The sequence below is a fragment of the Triplophysa dalaica genome, chromosome 15, assembly GCF_015846415.1.
Source record: "Triplophysa dalaica isolate WHDGS20190420 chromosome 15, ASM1584641v1, whole genome shotgun sequence".
In the NCBI taxonomy this organism is placed as follows: Eukaryota; Metazoa; Chordata; class Actinopteri; order Cypriniformes; family Nemacheilidae; genus Triplophysa; species Triplophysa dalaica.
The window spans coordinates 7,214,000-7,237,788 of NC_079556.1; the positions used below are offsets into that span (position 1 = coordinate 7,214,000).

Consider the following 23,789-nt stretch of genomic DNA (forward strand, 5'->3'; position numbering starts at 1 on the left):
CAAGATATAAAAAAAATACGATTTATTTTAAACTGAGGTATCCGGTTTTTTTATAAACTCATATATTGACAAAACTTAGTAAACGTCCAAAGATATGTAAAAAAAAAAAAAAGTATAAGATTTGTTATGCTGCCCTCTCGTGGTTACATAGTCATCTTGTTTAAACATAAGGCATAATTGTAATTAATTATAAGAATTAATACATTTTAATCAATATAAATTTGCAATATGCATGAACATATTAGATTACTTAAAGTGAACCTCATCAATAAAGTCAGGTGAGAGATAATTTTGTACAGCAGGATCACTGCAAATACCCCACGACTGAAAAAGAGAAAAACAACAACACATTGACACTCAACTTTTTAGAAAATTTTATTTGTTTAAAGTTGGTACAAAAATGGTAGATCAGAAACATTCTCAGCATTTGCCTGCAAGTATTCTGTTATTGTCAGAATACAAGAACACATTCTCTCTCACACATACACACACGAACAAGGATCATGCAGAATGTTTAGGCCAAAACATGAAGACAAGACAGCCAAAGAAAAATAAATAAAAAGGTAAAAGCCCTTTACACAGAGTCTCAAAACGCGTGATACCCTTAAAAGGGTATGTGATGCTAAATTTTAGTGTGCTTAATACTGGAAAGACGACAGAATGAGAACGAGGGAAACTGAAAATGATCTATCCTCAAATTCAGATTTCAAAATGAGAAACTCAAAAGACACTAGATTTCTCTGTGACATAATCATGCTTCCGAGTCGCTAATAGAACACACTGATCCCAGATCAGCTGCGTGGATCTGAAATATTTAATGAGAACAAACCCTGGTGGTCAGGATGCAGGAAACTCCCTGAGGTGATAACTGCACCAGCATGCTGTGTCTGGGTGCTGTTCAGAACAGCAGGAACTGAACGATTTCTGGCACGTGTGTGGAATCCACAGCCAGGGAGAATATCAGAATCCATATCAGACAATTCTGGAATTCTCAACACTTTGGATTCAACATACGCTGTCCAGATTTTAACACAAAGCAGTACAGTAAAGTACATTTAACACATTCACGCCGTACACATGACAGTATACAATACATTAAATCAAATGTCATTACAGAAACTAAAAGTTCAAATATATTAGCATTACTCATAACACAGAGGTTATTTCCTCAAGAGGAACTAAAAGTTTCACTTGCTGGCAAACAGTTCATGATCCACAGAACGCGGTCTGTATGTAATGGAAGAAGGAAAAGTGGTATCAATCACCTTTGAAAATAAATAAAAACGAACATTCCTAAAATGTGTTTTGCACTGAAGTGTTTACCTCTATTAGAATTATGCTTTCATAGGTGTTGGGTACACAATGAATCACAACTCAAATGTCCAGACTTGAGCAAATCAGTAGAATAACATGAGGGATCCGAGCATGTTTAACACAAATGTTAATGCAGTGGTTCTTGACTGAAGGGTTGCAGCAGGTCTGTCTGAAAAAGTATCGAAACGGCAAGAAAAACTGCAGAATGCAAATAACAACTCAAATGCATGTTTATTTGAGCCTGCTATTTTTGCTATTTTATTAAAATGCTTCTTCTATAGTTTGTTGTTAAAAAGTTGCACATCAAAAACACACTCTACGGTATTTTGGCTCAAATTCACCTGTCACTAGAAGCCAGCCTTCGGGTTCAAGCGCAACGAGGATAAACACTGTTTGTGCAGAGAATTATTGGCTTCCGAGAGCATGAAACTATCAAAATAAAAACATTCAAACTGTTGTGGTGATAATCTAGCACATTGTTGGGCAAATGCTCCTTAATGGAAGCAAATAATTTAAGATGCAGTCTCTGGAGGACTGAATTTAACAATGTTCCTACAATATCCAAACAAGATAAGGTTAGACAGATATTAGTAGCTGACCTATCCGCACAATTTTTGCAAACACTCATGGACAATCCCACAGTCACTGATAGGGTTTGTGGTTTTGGTCCGTGCTTAAAGGGAGGCCTCTTTATCCTTTCTGGAAGTTCTGATGTGTCTTGTGTTCAGGAATAACTCTGTCTGTGTGGATTACCTTAATGGTTTACTGTGAAACTATTGCAAAGACGATTTCACACACGTACAATTGTGTTACATACATAAATGAGAACAAACCACAGGACAGAGAAAGTTCTGACCTCTACCAAAGGCTACAAGTAGAAGATGGAAAAAGACTCACATTGAGACATTAGAGACAAGGAGATACTAAAAGATAGAAACAAAAACAGCTACATAAAACTCCCCAAGAACACTCCAATAATTATCTTTGTTAAACATTGATATTGTGTATAAATAAAAACGTTTACACGTATCCTTTAAGTTAGACATATCTGAATTATACGGAAAACAACTTTTAAAATCTAATGTAGTTGCTTTGTGAAACACTGGGAATTATTGAATGATCTGAGTACAAATAGACTCTTCTATTATCTCATAAACAAGATGTATTGCATCACTAATGCTGAGTATTACTGTACACATCACTATCTATGACGGCCATGCCCACCACTTCAAATGAAAACTTGAGCCGGCCAATCGAAACACTCCAAAACATGGGTGTGTGCATACGCTTTGCTGTTTACAGTAGGTCCATTCATTTTTTTTGCTTGGATTTTCTTTTTATTTGAAAATATATATCTCTTTGTTTTTCTCTGTATTCGAAAAAGCTGTATAAAGGTCACTTACAAACCCGAGGAAGAACGAAAACAGTCTGAGAGCGAGAGAAAGTGGGCTTTATATATAAAAAAAAACAAAACAGGAACAGGAACAGAACTGGAAGAGACAGATCAAGGCTGAATGTTCATCTGAATATTTATTGTAAGTAAGCAGGCTGGGGGGGTTATCGGGTTGTAGGCAAGTGTGTTTAATCCACAGGCCCCTGGAAGATCAGTCTGATGTATCCCTGTTCACCGCTGAGCTGCTGCGCACAGAAGGGACAGGCGGCGTGAAAAGTGTGTGTTCCATGGGGGAGGGGGATTTGACTCCAATACGCCGCTGTCTTTTCCGAGCACACGTGACCGCACAGGCTGAACGCGTGAGTGGGTGGGGCTGCGTCTAAATAAAACCCCGCCTCGCAACCGAGCCACAGCGGCACGTACGGCCCACGAGCACGGCACATGGGACACTCCCTTTCCCGGCCCTCTCTTCCGTCCCGCTCGACGTCGCGGTTCCCCCAGTTGTGGTAGCCGTGAACGTGGCCGCATTTTAGGTAAACCCAAGGCTGCTTCTCGTCCACTATGTCTTTTCTGCGCATGCTGGGGAAGGCGAGGGTGTTGAAGCCCACGGGGCACTGGGGTCGAGCAGCGTTCAGCTCCTGTCGGAGCGCCTCCAGGTGTTTGACGGTAGGAGTGCGGGAAAGCCCCTCAGCCGTACGCCACAAGAGGGTCGCTCCACAGAGGTCGATCAGAGAGCCGTCTACCAACTCTTGCGTCTCGTTTTCTATCTAAAGAGAGAGAGAGAGAGAGAGAGAGAGACAGCCTTTACAATAATGAACCTTCATGACCTTTGCAAGGTGTTCTAGGTAGATCTAAGCTAGAAAACTATATAGGTCTGTAGAAATTACGATTTTAAATTATCCATAACCATGGGATGTAATCTCAATATTTATCTTTGTACCTGCAGGGGGCAGTATGTTCAAACTGTGCAGTAACAGTTCAATCCTTACATCCCAGATCTGTTCCAAAAATACACTAATAATACTACTAAAAATACTACCATTACTAAAAATAGACTTTTACTATATTTATCCATTAAAGGGAGAGTTTTTTGAGCATGTGATGCACACAGGCACATAATAAAGATGCAGACTGCACTCCTGATTCATGAGTCACATGCTGTAAATCATTCTTGTGGTAGTGACTTCACAGGCTGCAGAGATTGTCCTTGATCAGCCTTTAGTTTGACCTTCATCATACTGCATTAGCCACACCCCTACACACAGCTGTACGGACACGACAAATAACAGTGTAGTGCGGTGTGAAGGTGACTGTGTGTAGTTATAACTATAAATTATATATGTAGTGAATAAGCGCTTGATACTGCTACACATTAGTGAGTATTTGGCTAGCACTGAGGCAGCAGTAGATGGGTCTTATGCCAGTGGCTGGACTCATCAGGTATGGCAATCGCGAGCTTGTTTGTTCTGTCCGTGTCAAGCCAGATTAACAAGGTGCCTCTGGACTTGTGCTGCTGTGCATGCGTGGAAGAGTCTGTTTGAGTCGTGCATTAGGAGTCAAGCGGTTGGATTTATATTCCTCAATGTAGCAAGTCACATATCAGTACATTTACTTCTGAGTTTGATCAAACAGTTGATAATGACATATGACTCCAGGAGGAAAGTTTTGAGAGAAAGAGAAAGAGGTCGTTCTCATTGGACCTTCTGTCTAACGTCTTTAACAGATCAGCTCAAGATCAACTTACAGCTTTGTGTTACATCCAACAGGGGAAAAAAACATCTCGCCATAGCCGTTACTGTGGAAACTGCGTCCCAAAGCAAGCGGTCAACGGCTCCAGAGCGCCCTAATGTCCCGTCTTGCATGGAACCGTCTGACTCTAAGTACAGCTTGAATTTCATAACCCCATCTGACACCACATTACGGCTTGCTTAACAAACATGGGCTGATATTGACACGTCAACTTGCAGCGATTGTGCTGTACAACTTGAACTTTATTATACAAATTACAAACATATTTTTAAATAGCTTACAACAAATTGTAAACTTACAAGTTTGTTAGTGGAGCTGTCAAGTGAATGGATTAATTCAATCCAAGTCATTTTAAATGCCTTGTGATCTATATTGTATTTTCCAACCATGAAAACAATTCAGGCTTGAGCATCTCACTAAAAACAAACATTATAAAGCAGGAAGTACATTTGCACACGGCCCACGGGACACTTTTGTTTTGGAAAAACTCCTAGACAAAGGACCACAGAATTTATAGGCCTATTAAATAGGATATTTCTAACTTAATACTGAGTCTGCCTCAACATAAAACCTTGATCACAGTGAGACACAATGCCCAGCTGCCATAATGATTATTTTTATTTATAAGTGAACTTATCTTTCAGTTTGCCAAAAGTCCAGTTCTAAAAGATTTATATTTTAATTATTGTCTACCAAGTAATTAATAGGATTAAAAGAACAACACTGACCATTTTTCCTCTCTGCTGAGCCGAGCGGGTCTCTCTCAGAGTGAACACATTTCCGCACACTGAAATCTCTCTCCAAACACCGGGTTTGGAGTCTTCGGTGAAGCCGAGCCGAGGATGCATCACCAACACGCCGTTAGTAGTCAGACCGTCCATCTGTCCGTCTAACGTCTTCCACTTTGCTGCCTTCTCCTGAGAAAGAGAAAAGTTAATTGCATTTTTTTACTTAATAAACATTTGAATTTATTAACCAAATATCTGTTTTATAGATGACGAAGCCAACATGGTTTCTAACTAGGGTTGGGTATCGTTTTAATTTAAGTGATTCCGGTTCCGATTTCGCTTTTCGAATCCGTTTCTTATGGATTTATTTTCACTCCGTACAAAAGCAGTTATTTAACACATGAAGTCAAACTTGATTAGTGTATCTTACCCCCAGAAAAATGTTTTTGGAGGAGTCGAACCCTGCAGCAGAGATGCGGGCGGTGTAAGGGGGTGTCCTCTGGCACATGATCCGGCATGCGAAGCGAGAGATGGTGCTCTGAACCGACTGAGTGTCCGAGTTGCTCTGACTCCCGGGAACGGTGTCAGTCACCACAAAATCTATAGGACTCTCGGTTGAGCGGCCGATCTGAGATGCAACACAAACATCACACATTCAGATAAAAACAATGGACCTTCGGTAAATAAACACCTTCCCTTGTTTGACTGATGATCAAATTCATTCAGTCAGACACTTGGAGATCTGAGTAATGACTTAATACCTGAAACATGTCTGTATTGCTGTCTTGAGTGTACTCCACCACTACAGTCTGTACTCGTGACAGCGTGTAGGAAATACTGTGCTGTTCCTTGTTACTTATGGCCTAAAGAGACAGGAAGAGATTTATTTGAAAGTTGACATTGAAAGTTAATACAATAAAGTTTAATGCTGACACTAAACACAACAATCGGTTCCTAGAAATTAAATGACAGAGAATTAATTTATTACATGACATGTATTCGTGCTACACTGACTTTGACACAACAAGACCCAAGGAAAAGATAATCATAAAGATAATAGAAAAAGATAATAATAAAGAGGAAAAAATAATCTAACAATGGAATTAAACCCTGTGATGAGACATGCAAGTGTGTGTGTGAGGGTGGGGGAAGCACAGATGTGTGGTTCAATAAGCTTAACAGTATTCAGATGTGTGACTGGACGCGCCCTGTGTCATTCCAGCTCACCTAGCTCTCCGATTTTTCAACAAGCCCTGACATAATTTACACTGTAACTGTACACAGATTTTCATTAGACAGTACTGTGCACTCCCTAGAGTGGATGGAGGGGTGTGTGTACCTTGGCCGCCTGTGGGGTGCAGGATACATGAACAGTGCTTGGTCTGACGCCATTGGATTTGGGTCTTTTGAAGAGAGCAAACCTGCTCTTCCTTCTCCCTCTGTCCCCGTTGGGTAGAGAGCCATTATACCTGTAAAGACAGACAGATTCCACTGAAAACAACTCTTCCATCATGACCTCTGCCACAGGCAACAGGTGGAGACAGGGCGGAATGACAAACGATAAACAAAACACACACACAAGATATCTGTCAGTCAGCTGTGTAGAAAATACTCAGCCCAATGCTCAAAGGAAACAAGACAAAACATCTAGAATCACAAATAAAAATAAAATAAAAAAAGTTCATTGTATTATCACTTCTGAACACTGCATCAAAAGCAGCTGAATAAAATTACTAGCTATGTTCAAAACTATTCCCAACTTGTTTCCATTACCCACCCGCTGAAATGGCTAAGTGTCCTCAGGATCAAAAACACTAGTTGTATGTGATAATGTAGTTTGAATGTTGTGTGTGGGTCTAGGCTTTACATGCAACTCAATGGACTTCATTAGGCCTCCCTGATTGACTTAACATGAGCATGCATAAGGCAGTTTCAAAACACGGGTTGACGTTGTCAGCTGCATTCCCAACATATTTTGGCAAACCCACATATCCGCATGCTCCGTAAACAAGCTGAGAGATTCTGTTTAATTCCCTCGAGGCTGCCTCCTGAAATCCATGATCCGGAGCTGAAATACGATTCTCTCCACCACAGTGTTTAGAGAATCGTAACGACGACATCAGGGTTTTTCCATCAAGGTTATGACTTCAGCTCAATTAAGTCATACGTGAAAACCTGTACGTCACTCCCGCTGAGACTTTCCACAATATTCTCAAGGATGTATGGTGAAATTCAAATAAGACGTAATGATGATGATGAACAAGAAGGAATGAGGTAGGGTATTCTGGGATTGTGAACTCATCGATGACTGCACTACTTCTGAATAACCTGCAAGACCCAAGGATGGGGGGAAATGCTTAAGGCGATGAGATGAAGCAATATTTCTGGTGTCAGCTGTTATTGGGCTGATCAGATGTAAAAGCAGAATGATGAGTGAAAAAGAGGGAGGAATTCTGGAAAAGAACGAGGTGGAGGAAAGACTTTCCTGAGAGACTTTTCAACAGGAGATTGACTCATGGAACAGAATGTACGCTTGTGTGTGTGGTCAAAAAAAGCTTAAGAGATGTTTGGTCTGTCAGCTGAAAATCTCGTAGCCAAACTTTACATGAAACATTCAACAAAATTAATATTGGTCTCCACACAGATGAAAAACAGAACTAAACACCAACACACGATAGCCATAATGCAGCACAAATCGCACAGGATTAGTAACACAACACTTATATCTCTGTAAACCAACACAGGCCATAAAGGAGATGAGAACTCAACACTCTTTAAACGGACTGAATTTAATCCGATTCTTGACCCCTGAGAACCTCTAATCAAAAAAGTTCATATAAAAAGCTCTTTTAGACGCCAGCCGGTCATGTGATTAAAGCATGAAAGATGTTGCAGAACAGGCATGAAGCCAACTGAAAAAAATGGTAGTCTGTTCTGCAAACCATAGTCAATGAAGTGCATTGTGGTCTGGAGCCGGGTAATATTCCAACATCGCGTTAAGACCCACACTTTCCTAACTGATGCCCCATTGTTCCTGCCATCACATCTTACCCTGAATAATTAACAACACCAGACAGATGACAAACTTTATATCAGGCGACTCTATTTTCAGAATCACATATACAAGTATCTCACTATTATGGATTTAGAAACAGAGTCTATCTAAATGACAGATGTTATTCCCTGCTGATCCAAGGTCAAAGGTCGAAAGGCATTCTTACCCGAGCACAATGAGTTCTCCGTATTTGACTGGCACTTTGGTTGAGGATGTGGAGATGTTTTCCTGGTCGGGGGAGAACATTGATGCAGTGTGTGTGGGGGAGGGGGGTTCTGCCCGCTCCCGATGCAAACGCAACGCAACCACACACACTCAGCTCTCAGCTCTGTCTCCTCTTCAGCACCATCATCATCCTCGTCATCACTGCAACTGCATGAATCAAAGAGAGAGCGAGAACAATCTTTTACTAAAACTTTGCAATCAACCGAAATACATTATGTGTGTGTTAGTTCTGTCATTTTTCTTTGCTTGACAACTTAGACAACCAAAACCAGCCCAAAATATAAATCCTTATTATGAACACAATCAAAGCATACATGTTAAATAAAATTCACTGCGTGTGAAGTGCCAACAGCTAACCTTAAACATAATAGGGCAAAATGACATTTAGGAAAATGAAGGCCACTTGTGCACAACTCTCCCTACCAGAAAGTCATCCTCGCCTACCACTTAGCCAACCACAAATCAGACTGTTCCTGGAATGCCTGACACACAGGAAGTTATGTCGAAGAGGATGCAAGGACAACATTAGGTGTGATCAACTACACATATAATGAAAAAGAAAATATACGAAAATATAAGGTGATCTTTCAATGTAATAAGTAGGATTTTTTTCTCTTCACATTTCTTTTTTAATTAATTTTCCTCTGTTTATTAAGTTTGTTTTTATAAATTAAGAATGTCATATTCATATCCAAGTTATCAATATGTTATGTTCTGTATTGATGTTTTAAAAAAGGTGTGATCTACTTCATGAGGTTGTGCACGGACTGAGCTACATAGCTTTGCTCATGAAATCGCATTTGTGATGAAACACACCTTCAATCAAGATGCGATTCTATACATTTACATTTTAAACAAACATCCATCTAACACATCCTGTGCAAGACTGTGTCCTGTGTAAATAGGCCCTTGCTACATACATACAATGAATAACATTATTTTTCTAGCATTTAAACTTGTTAACTCTTATTTGAAAAAGCAGGATGATATTGTTGTGTAAGAGAAACAAGGTGGTGTGCGACCCGTGTCTCTTGCTAACAACAGATGCTGATGACAGAGCAGTTTTAATTGTGGTGAGAAAGTAAAGTTTTTCTGTTGTGAAAAGATTACAGCTTTTCCTTCCCTGAAGACTTATTCCATTGAAATACTACTGTTATATTCGAAAAAACAGATTAGAAGTAAGAAATCAAGACAGAAGCATTGCAAAAACATTAACTGTTGAGGAGAGTATTCTTTAACCTGTATCAATGCTTTAATTGTGCCTCAGTGCTACAGTTAGACCTAAAAAAATCCAGCTTACAACTATAAACATAACTATATTTATACCGCAAAAATTATTCTTAACCCTCTTTTCAAATTTAATTTAAGGGACAGTTAGCCCGAAAACAAAAATTCTGTCATCATTTTCTAACCTTCAGTTTTCTGCCATATGGTCCCTTTAAATATTAAAATATTGAAATGTATTATTAAGTAATTGTTAACATAACTGTATGTAGCTTTAGATCATTATCTACTTTTTCATTTTATGCCTGCATTCCACGCTTCTGTCCGCATTTTCCGCATCGCGGCAATAAAAACCCAATACAGAATGGTTACGCACGGCTCCAGTGGAGTTATAATTATGCCACTTTCATATGACATAGTTTGCATGTTTTCCTCCTTCAAAACACCCCCACAACTCGTCTTTCAAGTGGTCATTTCCGAGCGTGCAGCAATTGGCACAAAGGAAACGCATGCTAGATCTGACCTTAAATTAAAACATTTCGTTCCAGATACACTTTTAAAGACTATTATTAATTCTTCTTTCAATTATATTTTTTTAGTATGTAATTTATACGATTTTTAAACGAAACATTACAATGAAAGTCATTTAATTTATAACATTTTGTGTAATTTTTTGTGTTATCAACTGTTGTTTTCAATGTCGACTAGTAGGACCTTACCGTTTAAATGACTAGCAGATAAGTCTCGTGCATCCCTAATTTATAAAGGTTTGGAGCAACTAGAGAGTAATTCATGACAGAATTAAATTTTTTGGGTGAACTATCGCTTTCACTTTCTTTATCTAGAATTTTCAATCAATGGTCCATGAAGGTCCTTTAAGTGGGTCCCCTGACAGATATATAACATATAATTTACCATAAAATAAAGAAACTATATACAGTCCTTGAGGGAAATCCCTTGTTGTAAACCATCCATACAAGCCTAGCACCTCTTAACCTATATAACAGAAAATAGTATACAAAAAGCATGGGAAGGAGTTACAGAGAAAACAAAAACATACCGGAAAAACAGACAGACCACAGAAAGAGATCTAAAGAGAGAAAAGCTGTGAGGTGAAAATTAGCTTTCATGTTTAAGGTCATCAGATTCTAAATCAGAACTGAAACACACATGCATAGACACTTCTCCAACAGCTTTTTTCTCTATCTTTAGTTTCACACACAAAACCACTAGCACACATAGCAAAATAGCTAATTTAATTTTCATTAACTTCCACATGAAGGAGATCATTTTTACTTTATAAAACCCAAGCGATACATTGGTTATTACATACAGAACATTTCACTCGATAAGCACATATTATAAGCACATTTACATTCTTTTTAAAACACAAAGCACCCATCCACTGTACTGTACAATACAGTACCATTTTTCACAATTGACAGATGTACACCCTGCTTTACACACAGCATCAGCTGATATTTGGACAGGCCTGCACAAGCTCCCCCCTGCTGTTTTGTCCCGATTTTTTATAGTCTTGCGCTCTCTTGCTGCCTGCGTGATGACCTCTAAAACGACCACATCCAGTCAGGACAGTCCAGGTCAGCGTTATGCCTGAAGACAACCATTAAAGTCCGGGTAAAGAGAATTCAGAGAATTGTTTCTTTACACATTATAGATGTTAGAAATGTATTGCTGAAACACATTACAAAGACTCAGAAGTATGTACTGAATTGTGGAGCTAAACAGTTTTTCACAAATTCTCTGTTCAGGCTTTTTTGGGCGGGGCTTAAACGGGGGATCGATGACACAATGGAGCGTCCGAGCATGCATGGCCGTCCCCTATCACAAGAGCACCTAGCATCAGGTGTCAGCTCAGTCATGAGCTCAGGGTTGAAAGCATTTCGCACACGCTTGCAGGCTTTCACTCTCCCCAACTAAAAAAATCTCACACCAAATAACAATCAAATGGTAACGCAGACGCGAATGGACAGAGGATCACTGCACCTCATCGCGATCTGCTTCACTGAATGATGTTTAATTAACGAGAGGCACACGACCAGATAATCCAAACTGCTGGTTCGCTATCAGCAATCTCAGCATCTACCTTATCAGCTCAAGAGTGAACTACTACCAATTAGGGGTTGACGAGTTCTACCAAATTGGCATTGGACGATGCCTACAGTGAAACATCGCGATGGACGATGACATTGGGGGGTGGGGCGAGGCGGGGGTTGGGGTATATCAGTTTGCAAGATAGCCACCTGCCAAAACATTAAAAACAATTATATCAGTGCTACAGACTGAGACCAAAACACATTTTGTGACCAGTTTTCAAGACAGCAAGTTTTTTTGCACATGTACGACCTGCATCAACAGAAATGGATGAAAATTGCCTCATGCAGGAGAATCAAGATGCTAGCCCAAGATTGTGATGGCTGTCAGCCATAGCGATGGACTATGTCATCGTCTATGGGCCTAACCCTACTTCAAATAGACAAAGCAGTCTGTGTTCACACATTACTTCTTTTTTGAAGCAGCTAGCGTCTGTTTGAAATTATAATCCATTAATTTTTTTCAAAAAAAGTCCAGAGCGCTTTTTCAAAACGCCAGCACCACCGTCTTTTTATGCAGCTCAGAGCATCTTTTGTGGTTGAAAAAAGTCAAACTTTTTGAAAAACGTCTTGTCAAGCACCTTTTTCACAGCTAACCAATGACAGAGACCTTTCGTTTCCATAACAACAAGCGAGGAACGTGATTGGTCGAGAAGGCTCAAGCTCCAAAAAATCTAATGGTGGCCGAAACTCCAGTTGGAGCATTGTTTTGTATAAATACAAGTTTAATTTTCACTCTCAATAATTTCTAATTGCATTACTAGCGAGAAATTAGTATTGTAGTTTTTAAATATGTGATTGGTTATTGCAAAGATGCTCTCTGTTTAGAATTCAAATAGAATTCTGTTACGCTGCCTATGAAGCCTGTCTCTCCTGCCTATTTTTAAACATTGCCGGGTGCTATATGTAACCACCAAGCGCTCTGGGTTCGAGCTAATACTGGGTCCGGAGCAGAGGTGTAAAGTACTTGAGTAATTTAACTTGATTAACTCTGCTTAAGTATTATTTTTGGGATCTGTACATTACTTGAGTACAATTAAAAATGAAAAATTGTATTTTTAAAGAAAAAAAGTACTTTTTACTCCTTACAATTTAATTTGTAATCAAAAAGTACTGATTTACTTGAATGTTTTTACTCCATTCAAATTTGGCTGGGTGGTTATTGGTTAATAACACACTTTTCTGTTGTGTAACAAACATCTAAACAGCACAAAGGGAACAGCATTCCAGAAACGCACAAACTTCTATCCCACCAGCAGAAATAAACAGACCTCACCCACAAAACTGGGGCTGTTCAGAGATGTCAATAACTCTTTACACTCATAGAGGTTAAAGCTCAGGCACAGCTTTGTAAAAACCAAAACACTGTTCACAACTAAATATGCACAGTTTGTTAAAATAACCACGCTTTTTATGTTTGTGTATGATGATTTTGTTATACGATGTGGCAATGCGTGGACGTGTCTGTCATTTAACATACTGCACTAATGACTAATGAGTCACGTTTAATGACTATTGCTTACATGTACATGTACTTGTTTAATGTCTTACAGCAGAATACCTCAATGAGAATGGCTTTACTAGGGAACTCGGTTGGATTAAAGAACAATATGGGACAGTTTAAGAGTAGGAGCCAAATTACCAACACTAGTCTGACTCTGAGCGCAAACATGACGAGATGACATCTTAAATATGCTAATTAGTGAGGATAAATTTCACAATTACTACTGCTCAAAAGATTATTGCTCAACGTTAGAGTCATGTGTGCTAACTGCTAGGCCTCATCTCTCACGGTATTTAAAAACATACAATCTGATTCAAAACAGTGCAGACTGCACAGGACCCATGTTTAACACGTGAGAGAATCCCAAGACTTACATTGGTTTGTACTATAAATATGAGATGAAACGTTTCTACACAATATGAAAACTTGCGTGCCATTATCTGCCATTCTAAAGGCAGGCAAAATTTGGCTTGATGTTTTAAAGACGTGTGTGTGGACCGGTACATAGCCTGAAGCCACTTGAGGTTAACAGATCAGGAAACTCCCATCACAATACATCATAACTCATGACAACACCCTAAACAACAGCGAACATTTAATCACACACACGGTTTCTCCACAGAAAGCCAAAAAAGCTCATTGGAGTCTACATTTACACTACTAAAATACACTTATAATCTTTATTTAAACACATTGAATAGGTTGGAAACTGCAGGGAAAACTCCTTTCATAAGCGAGTAGGAAGGTTGAAACTTTAAGTTACCACAAAGAGAACAGGGAGACGTATCTGTGGAATCTGTGGTCTAAAATAGATCCAAGAGGAGGTGGAAGTGAGAAGTAATGATCACACATCTGTCCGCAGTATGGCATCTGGTCTGTGGGATACAAGAGTGCCACATGCGGGTGATTGGAGCTTGAAGTAGAGCGTGTTTGGCCTGCAGCTGCTTCAAAGCGGTGGAACCAGACAAGCGATACGCACCCGCCGTTCACACGCGTGTAAGCACAGCCGACCACAGACGTTTTAGAGCTGTCAGGATTTACACACAACTATGTCAAAGGAAACCTCCACACTGTACAACATCTAAAAAATTTTAAAGCTCAGAAAATGGTTTGAAATGTAGGTCAAGAACAGCCATGTACTTTGAGGCCTCTAAAATAAGTTTTATACACTACTCCTAAACCGGAATAAACTGACAATAGTTGGAGCTTCCAACATTGTTTTCAATATTTGATGTTAGCATGCTAAACAAATGCAATTATACGCTAACCAACCTATAGACCAGGGCGAGTCCACTGGCGGCCCGTGGGCCAAATGTGGCCCACTAATCATCTTGACCTGGCCCTAATATTTCAAATAAGTAGAGACACTTTAAGAACCACGTGCATAAACAAATCCATGTCTTTCAAAGTCTAAAACGCTGCTACATTCAATACAAAAAGTAATTCCTGCTGTGCTCATAACGCTATATATAAATGAAACTTATGAGTGATTTGATAGGTCTGACCAAGAAACCAACTGTTATAATCGGTAAACCACTGCCACAGACAGTCAGTTTTCACACGCGATAGGTCGCGTTCCAAAATGCGTCTTGTAGCCTTGAAAGTAACTGCAGGAAGGGTTCACCAGGTAAACTGTTGTCTCAGATGAGGGAAAACCGTGTTGTTTATATTACTGCATTCATTATGTATGATTTATTTTTGAAAAACAGCTGTTCATCTCCCTCCAGAGCAAAAACACTATAAAAGGAACAAAAGAAAATCAATAATAATAATACAAAATAACAAAAGAAATGAGGATATGGTAAAAAACTGGCCCGCAATCTATTTATAGCCTACTTTTGGAAGCAAAGAAATGTAGTAGAAGACCCCCTGGACTTCAATTAATTTCCGGTTTGTGTTTGTTTATCGGTGTCGCTAGTGTAATAATGTGCTGTATATCGGCAACAACTTCACAATACGATACGCATCCCGATACAAGGCCCAAACATTTTTTTATTACATTTCTCACATGACAGATTTAGAGCAAAATAGACTTGCTGAAAATTAACATTCATAACTACTTATCAGTTAATTATAAAGTAGTTTTGAGAATGAGTATAAAGTTGCAGATCATCAAGTCCTTATACAGACCCTTGTTTCTAAAACAGAAAGTTTCTATGATACATCATATGTATGTATGCATGTGTTTTACAAATAGAAAATATGTATAACGAATGAATATAAATATATGCATAAACGTGCAGTCAGAGTAAATTAATTCAATTTAAAAAAATGTGTTGAGTTGAAACAGAAGACAGATTTCTAGATAAATTATTATAAATGTGAGAGGTGCTGTAAGATTTAAGCAGGTCTTCTTCACATTACAAGCACATTTATTGAGGTTCTTTCACATCTGACTTATCGAACGCGAATGAGCGAGCGGCGCGTCACTACATCTCTCCAGCGCAGGGAGTTTCATTGATTTTAATCTTTTGCAATGGTTTTATAGTGGATAAGGCAGAAGCAGTGCAACGTCATGTGTGTGCTAAATTAGCGCCTACACAACACAAACTTAACACTATATTACAAAATATTTGAAAGGCAAGTTTAGCCAAGGTTTCTTTAGCTTGTTATCAGAAATAATCTTAAGAAACTCAAATTATTTACAGAAAATTATTTTCAAATGTTTTTGGAAGTTAAGGGGAGACCTCGAACGTGTTCATGCGAGGTAACGATTGTATATGTTGTTGCTTTGAAACCCTCTTGCTTGATATTGTATATTTTCTTCTTCTTAGACACAGTGCATTCTGGGATTGGTTTATTTGCAAAACGATACATGCGACACATTTTAACAGGCCAAATTGCTCTCAGAACAATAACACACGAAACATTAAAACCATTAATCACCGGGTCTGTGTTTTACCATATACAGGCAACTAGGCAGACTGACAGAAATACAACAAGGTTTGAATGAACACATAACAAAAACTTTCCACCACTAATGAGAAACTGCACTGCACATGTGGTAGATCACAGTAAAACCTCTGAGCGAAAGCAGGTGATCTGCACCTGAAGAGGAAGAAAAGGATTATATGCATCGCTAACACTCTCTACCTTCACACCACTCTGCATCGAAAATATTTGAATCAACAAAACATTATTGACTAAGACACATGTGCAACAGTAAAAATGAGGCATCACCAGTCATGCCACAAGAACCATCATTATCAGCTCAAGATGAAATGCAAGATGATGAATAAATATGGCAAGATGAATCAGATATCAAGGAGTCTTCACGCATGCACACTACAAGAAACACCATTATATTACTTTGCACCAGTTATATTAAAAATACCATGCGAACTGACATGTCTTCAACATATGGCCTACCTTGACCCTCAAAAAAACAAAATCAAAGCCTGATAAAAAAACCTCCAACAAGAAACAAGGGACCTTTGAAGTTGTAAGAGACAGATCAAACGCTTCCTACATGCCGCTCTAAAATGTTTTTCTAGGACAGGGACAACTGTTGACCCCATACAGACAGAGAAAAAACAAATTGACGCCTTATTTAAATGTAGTTTGTTTGCAGAATCGGTAGCACTGAAATCAAACGCTTTTTGCAAATCAAAGAATTCACACTAAACATACTATTTTTTGCAAGTCAGCGAAAATTATCAAAACACTTTGCAACTTTGACATAATGAAGAAGGATGGAGAAAACAAGCGATGAGCACAGATAAAAAGAAAGCTCTTTTTTTCCAGATTTAGAATCATGGAAAAGATGTCTAGCCTGTGATTAATCCAAACAGGCATCTTAATGTTGCTAAAAAAACTGACATGATCAGCCAGTCCAATGCTTTTATAAAAAAAACTCAAACAGAAGCCATGTGACAATGATGCTCAGGTCTCACTTTGAGGTTTATTACAAAGTCTGCAACAATGCACTGCTGGAACTAGTTTTTGTTGAGTTCTTGTTGTGGCAATAATCAGTTACCACAAAACAAATTGCAAGCAATGTTTATTATACATTTAAATGAATAGGTTTGGTCCATAACTTTATCAATATCAGGGCTGGTCTGAATACCATTTTTGGAGCTTCGGTGGCAATCAACACCAAAAATTCTTTAATTATAAGTTTTGGAGGGAGGGGGCTGAACATATTGTTCTCTCTAATAAAGGTAGGAATCCCTGTGTCTGTCTGTCTGTTTGTATTTTTATTATGTCGAGAACCGTTCATCCAATCGAGTTCAAGCGTGGCGGTTGTGTTACAGCGAACCAAAGGGAGTGCAGTGTCGCATTTTGGAGCAATATGGACACGGGACAGGTTCAGAATAACTAAACTTTGTATCATATTTGTTCACAAAGTGATTTGCACCGAGCAGCGAGAATCACGTGACGAAAGTGAAACATTTGTTGAAATCATGATGCCGGCTCAACATCGTGATGCCTGTCACCCATCGGCGATGGACGATGGCATCGTCTATCGGCCAAACTCTATCGAATATTCAAATCCAGCCCTAATTAATTTTCATAAGTATTTCATCACAACAACAATTTTGCCAACTACTTTTGAAAACACACTGCCATCCATGTACCAAGCCATATTCATATACTTACACACCCTGTCGCCTCCATAACCTCAATGAGGATGGTTCATCTTGAGCATGCTATGCTATTCTATTCGGATCACTTAGGAAAAACACACACATATCTCACTATGACCATTCACACAGCACTAAGCTTACAAGCTAATTGGCTTAAAGCTTTCTTTGAGTAATAAAGACGGCATGCAATCTGACTTAAGCCCCACTTGTATAGTCTAAATTCAGCCCAGTGTGTTTTTTCTTATGTTAAGATCAAAAGAAAACAAGTGCTCAGCTTGAGAATAAACAAACTAAAAGCCTAAGATGGGTCTGTTTTAACAAAATACACAACCTTCAGTGTTTAGGTTTAGGCATGTGTAACTCATTGTGTTTACATGTGACGTTATTATAAAACAGAGCTACAATGAGTTTTTTGCATGCGGGTCAAGATACAATCTATACCAACCTGTCCATGTACACAGTGAGCAATAATTTACTGAAAGAATTATTGAATGTGCATTTCAATTTAATATGTCAAGTGAAAAAGGGTGGACCTGCATCTGGTACGGATTACAACACAAAGGAAAAGACCTCTGCAATGTCCCACCCTCCCATCCACACTGGAACAACACGTTGCAGGGTATATAACCAAGTCCAAAACTGGCTATGCGTGGGTACTAAATTAAAGCCATTAAGAGAGGCTGCCAAGATTCACACTAACTGACCTCATCCAGAGACATCTGTATTTTTACACTTATGATATTATTTACAGCATTGTCAAATGTTTAAGTTTATTGACTTAAATATGTAAAACACTGTCATGGTAAACAGATGGCAATAACTGATACTAAACAAAACACAAGCTTCAAGGTTGTCGTTTCATGATCAGATCATGACAATTAGACAATTACTGGAGAGCCCAGAACTATTTTGATGATAAAGACTGAGAATGTTGACTCACAAGTATATCCAGAATTCATATATGCAAATGTCTACCTTTTTAAAGCATGACTTCCATAGCCAGATAAGAGCTGTTCAGAACTTCTTTTCATACTTCACACTTCTTATAAATGGGCAAATGAACATTTAAATATTGTATATTTTATGTTCTATGAAGGGTCATCCCTTCTCTATTAGTTGGATATTATTGCTTCTGATTTGTGCGTTTTAATTAACAGAAATAAAACAAAGTATGTTGTTTCTTAAAAACGTTTTCAGTAATGTATGTATACTTTCATTCTTAAATTAAAAAAAAATTGTAACATGTAAACTGATATTTTTCTGATGTCTGGACACTTTAAACAGGGGTTTAGGAAAATATATTGGTAAACAGTACATACATTCTCCAAGAGTTTACATTTCAAGTTTTAATGGCAAATGTAACATTCATAACATTGAAATTACCCAGAACTAAACATGAGTCATCTCAACATATGCAAGTTCATTACTTTAAACCACTAATGAAGACTCCAAATGATCAAAAGACTAAATACAAATTTTGCACAGTAAATATCAGTCTAATGTTATCAGACTTATCCTTGTGGTGTAAAATAGAGACAAGGGAAGCAACATTATACATGACCTGAGATCACTATCTAGTAACAGAAAACAATTACAAACAGCACCCATGCAAGTGAAACGGTTTGCTCTTTTAAACAAGTGCGGAACGGACATACGGAGGATGAAGTGGGGAGGGGCTGGGCTTCAGTTTCAGGAGCTTTTTAATTATTCAATGATATGGGCGCTGTGCAGAAACCAGAGAGAAACAAACAGACATGACAATGAATTAACTATGCAGACACACACAAGCACGACATGTACATGGGACCGCAGAGACGGTGTCTATGTGCAACGTGTCCACGTGTGTGAGACAGACTGGAGGGCCAAACAAGCATCTGAGGAACCACTTCCTGTCCAGAACACAATGTAATCTTCCTTGAAGCTGTCAAGTGATCTGGTAAGGGCATTCCTACGGGGGCATACTCCTAGATACAGCGACCCAAACAGGAAATAACACTGTGTCTACACCAGACGCGACCGGCGCGACACGACAAAAGACATTAGAAATGCATTATAACCCATTATAATTTTTTATTTTGTCGACACTTGATGCGTTGCGGCGCAACAAACCCATTGAGAACAAGCAGGTAGTCATGTCGCGTTGCGCCTGTCGCATCCCGTGTGGACACGCTTGCAAGTCATTTATGGGACCTGTCCAGGTGTCAAAAGGAACGAATAAACAATAAAACTGCAGCAAAGTTTCCATTAGAAAACATTAGTCTGCTGGTTTTATTTATTGCTGTTTAACAAAAGAATCCCCACAATCCTGAGTACCAGATATTCTGTATTCCAGAGCTCATCCATTTGTTGGTTCCAGCTTTGACTGACAGAGACTGACCCCACAGTCTCCATGACAATAACTCATTTACAACCCACAGTGATCAGCTCTGGCTCTCCCCAAAGGAAGTTGGGGGGAACAGAGGCCAATGATGGGGGATGAAGCGTCCTTCAGGTCACATGATCAGTCTCATCTTTCACACACCACTCGGTATTTAGCCGTTCTGAGCAAAAAGGCATAGCAAGCAAGAGTCAGCAGGACACATTATCCAATGAAACAAACAAAAACACAGTCTGCTCGTGTAGAAACAAAAATGAGACAGATAGAAGCCTTTCAACTCATCTTATTGTAAATGTCAAATTTATTGCAGAATTTGAAGAATATAAACCAGGGTCACTGTGTGTGACCTCACTTCGAAATATTGTGTTGTGGGCGATTTGACTTCCTCTCCAGGAAAAGGAACACTATGCAATCAAATTAACAGGAATGGATTTGTTTACCGTTTCTAAAAAACAACTTGAACCAATCCTAAAACAGCGAAACTTGCTTTGAGGTGCAGAAACACCAAACTTCACAGGGCTCAAGTAGCCCATCAGCACAACCGAGCATGTGTGTGTATGTGAGATTGTTTTTCCTCGTTCCTATTCCTATTCCTCTGAGATGCCCACTGTCTGACCTAGTTTCCACAACACACGTCATCCTCAAAACTTTACTATACAGACTCAACAAAACTGGCCAAACAACAGCACAATCTGTGAACATGAACATACCTTAATCTGAAAAATCTTTAAAAAATATATCTATAAATAAAATGTCTTAAAATACATGACGCATCACAGTTATGCAAATGTTGTGTTGCACTTGAGTCAGCAACACGATTAATATAGAGAACTGGAGGTTTGGCACAGTTTCAGTCAAAAAGTCTCATTTGCAAAGCGTCACGTGTGTTTATCATCTGCAACGGCCCAACACACTGGTTGGGTTTGTTTGCTATTATCTATTAAAATTAGTGTGACAAATGGATAGAAGCTCTGAACCGCCTAAACTGCTTGCAAGATCTACTTTCATATTACATGTAATAAACAGAAAATTATATGATGGCTCTTATATAATCAACATTGAGAAAAACAAACTGTTTGCAAGCGTGAAAGCAAACTGGATGCTCCAATCTTTAATAGAGAGTGATGACATGATTCAAATGAGCTCTGAGCCCCGGAATCAATTCAGGGTTATTGACAAAGACGTTAGACAGTTTCACAGATATCTGATCCCTCAGCAAGCTGTGCTGCAAACATATCAGGGCTCATGTGTATCAAGTGTCTAAGTGTAAAAGTGCTGGTCTAGGAACAGCCCTTCCAAATTTACTACACTTCTTTTACAAAACTAAAAACTGATCCTAGACCATCAGTCTCAGAAAGAGATACAGAGGGGGATAACTTTACACTACGGCAGAGCCAGCAAGTCTGTAGGCTACCACACTTGAGTGAATACAATAGTACATGACATGTTACAGAAGGCAACGACAGTCTACTTAATTACAAGTAAATCAAAAATACAAAGCCCAGTGTGTCAAAATGTGAGTACTACAAGCTTTTAAAGAAAACATTAAATATGGTAAAGAAAATCAGAGTGACAGACAAAAAAATATTCAGATGAAAACAAATTCAGAAGAAATATTTTCTCTCTTACCAATAACATTACTCAACAAAGTAGGAACTTTGTGAGCGTCTGTCATGACACAACTATTTCAGCATCAGTTCTGGAAGTTGACTTTATAGGACTATATGTCCAGGGGTGTTTATCTACCAAACAAATATAGCTGACAACCACAAGAAGCACGAAAGCATGATTATCATGAACAAAAAAACAAAGCAAAATCAAAACTTAAAAACAACACATCTAGACACTTTATAACTCATCAGTGGATGAGAGTTTACACCATAGTATGGCAGTAAATTGTGTTTGGACCTATTTTCCTAATAAATAATTCAGATGTAGTAGCACCGGCTGGTACCGACGAGGGAGCGTGATTGACATCCTGACGTCAGCACGGGAACGGGACAAAGGCCACATTTGGGTCGGACCAGATGCTGAGTCTGCCTATGCAAATTACCCTGAGCGTTTAAATACATCAGCTAAGAACAATGAAACGTCTGTAACGAGCTTACAAAAGCCAACGCAAATTCTGGCCATACGAAATAAGAAGTGCTTTGGTTAAACACGTAAAATGAATCGTCATTGTCGCAAAACAGTCAAACCAAGACTGAAACAAATCTCAGTGCCAAAAACAAAAATAACAAAAAAGTTTCTGATAAATCTCCAGACTCTTGGAAATACTGATAAGAGTTTGGATTTTAATTAATATTTGTACTAGTTATAATTGGTTATGAGCAAGCATCCTTCACAGTCGTGAAGTTAGGAGCTAAAACATTCACAAAACGTCAGACAAACCATTAAGAGAACTATATCACAACCATGACTAATAAACGACCCTAATACTCGATTTTCAAAAGATGACAAATCTCCATTACAGTACATCTAATATGTTGACTTAAAAATTAAAACAGACCACTGACATACTGCCTGAGAGACTGACAATAACATATAATGTGAACAGAAAACGGTTCTTTAAAGTGCGCATGATAACCTGACGACCTACACAACTAATAAAACACAACATTGTAGTAACACAATGACGCCTAAATAAGTGTAAATGCTAAAACAAATCACAAGTAGAGTTGTTTATTTTGCTGATGGATTGAGGTACTCACGGCGGTGCTGATGTGGGTCTGTTCCTGAGCCACGAACAAAGAGCTCCTCCGTTAATACACGTTTGGCTATAACTGCTGTCTGACTAAATATATTATAATATGAATTTAAAGAATAACAATGAACAGAAAACCATGAAAGTAAATAAAAGATGAGGGCTGCTTAAAGGCTGAGGAGTTTAACGAGGCTAACTTGCTAACAAAGACAGGTGTGGAGATTTCTCCTCAAAATGTCCATCACAACACTCTTTCCGCTATTACATGTAAATGCGTCCTTAATGCGCAGGATTTAAATAAAGAAAACAGGGGACTGAAATTAAAAATAATGCCTGTGAAAGGGTGCTGCCCGCCGGCTGATTCGCAGAGACCGTATACACACGTATGTGGTTTATGTTGTAGTAGCTCGAGACTAGATGAGCGGAGCATAAACCTGCCGCGTCACAGGTTTGCGTCGAAGAGGATTATGGGAAATGTCGTTTTAAAGAGTGGGATTTTCGACGAAAAATCTATTATTATTATAAATATACATATTATTAATATTTACAGCACAGTATAATTGTTTTATTTTAACATTTCATACTGTTTTTTATGAAAATTCATGTTGTTTGTTCTTGATTACCTCGTAAAACAGGCAGGCTTGCCTACTTGTTAAAGGGATTTTTCACCTAAAAATGAAAATTATGTCATCATTTACTCACCTTTAAGTTGTTCCAAATCTATATAAATTTCTTTGCTCTGATAAACACTGAGAAAGGTATTTGTAAGAATGCTTATGACCAGACAGATTTTTTTTGAACCAGAAGATCTGTTTG

The 23,789-nt window shown here is 38.6% G+C and overlaps 1 protein-coding gene across 1 annotated transcript; it reads right to left on the minus strand.

Annotated features, from left to right (window-relative positions):
* Window positions 1–2,825: 2,825 nt before the first annotated feature.
* peli1b (pellino E3 ubiquitin protein ligase 1b) lies at window positions 2,826–23,402 on the minus strand. Its single transcript, XM_056768149.1, has 7 exons — window positions 22,981–23,402; window positions 8,406–8,611; window positions 6,524–6,653; window positions 5,946–6,047; window positions 5,615–5,812; window positions 5,185–5,373; window positions 2,826–3,474 (listed from the first exon to the last, which is right to left on the minus strand). The coding sequence occupies exons 2-7, from the start codon at window positions 8,483–8,485 to the stop codon at window positions 2,896–2,898; spliced, it is 1,278 nt and encodes a 425-aa protein (XP_056624127.1). The 5' UTR covers window positions 8,486–8,611; window positions 22,981–23,402; the 3' UTR covers window positions 2,826–2,895.
* Window positions 23,403–23,789: the final 387 nt, after the last annotated feature.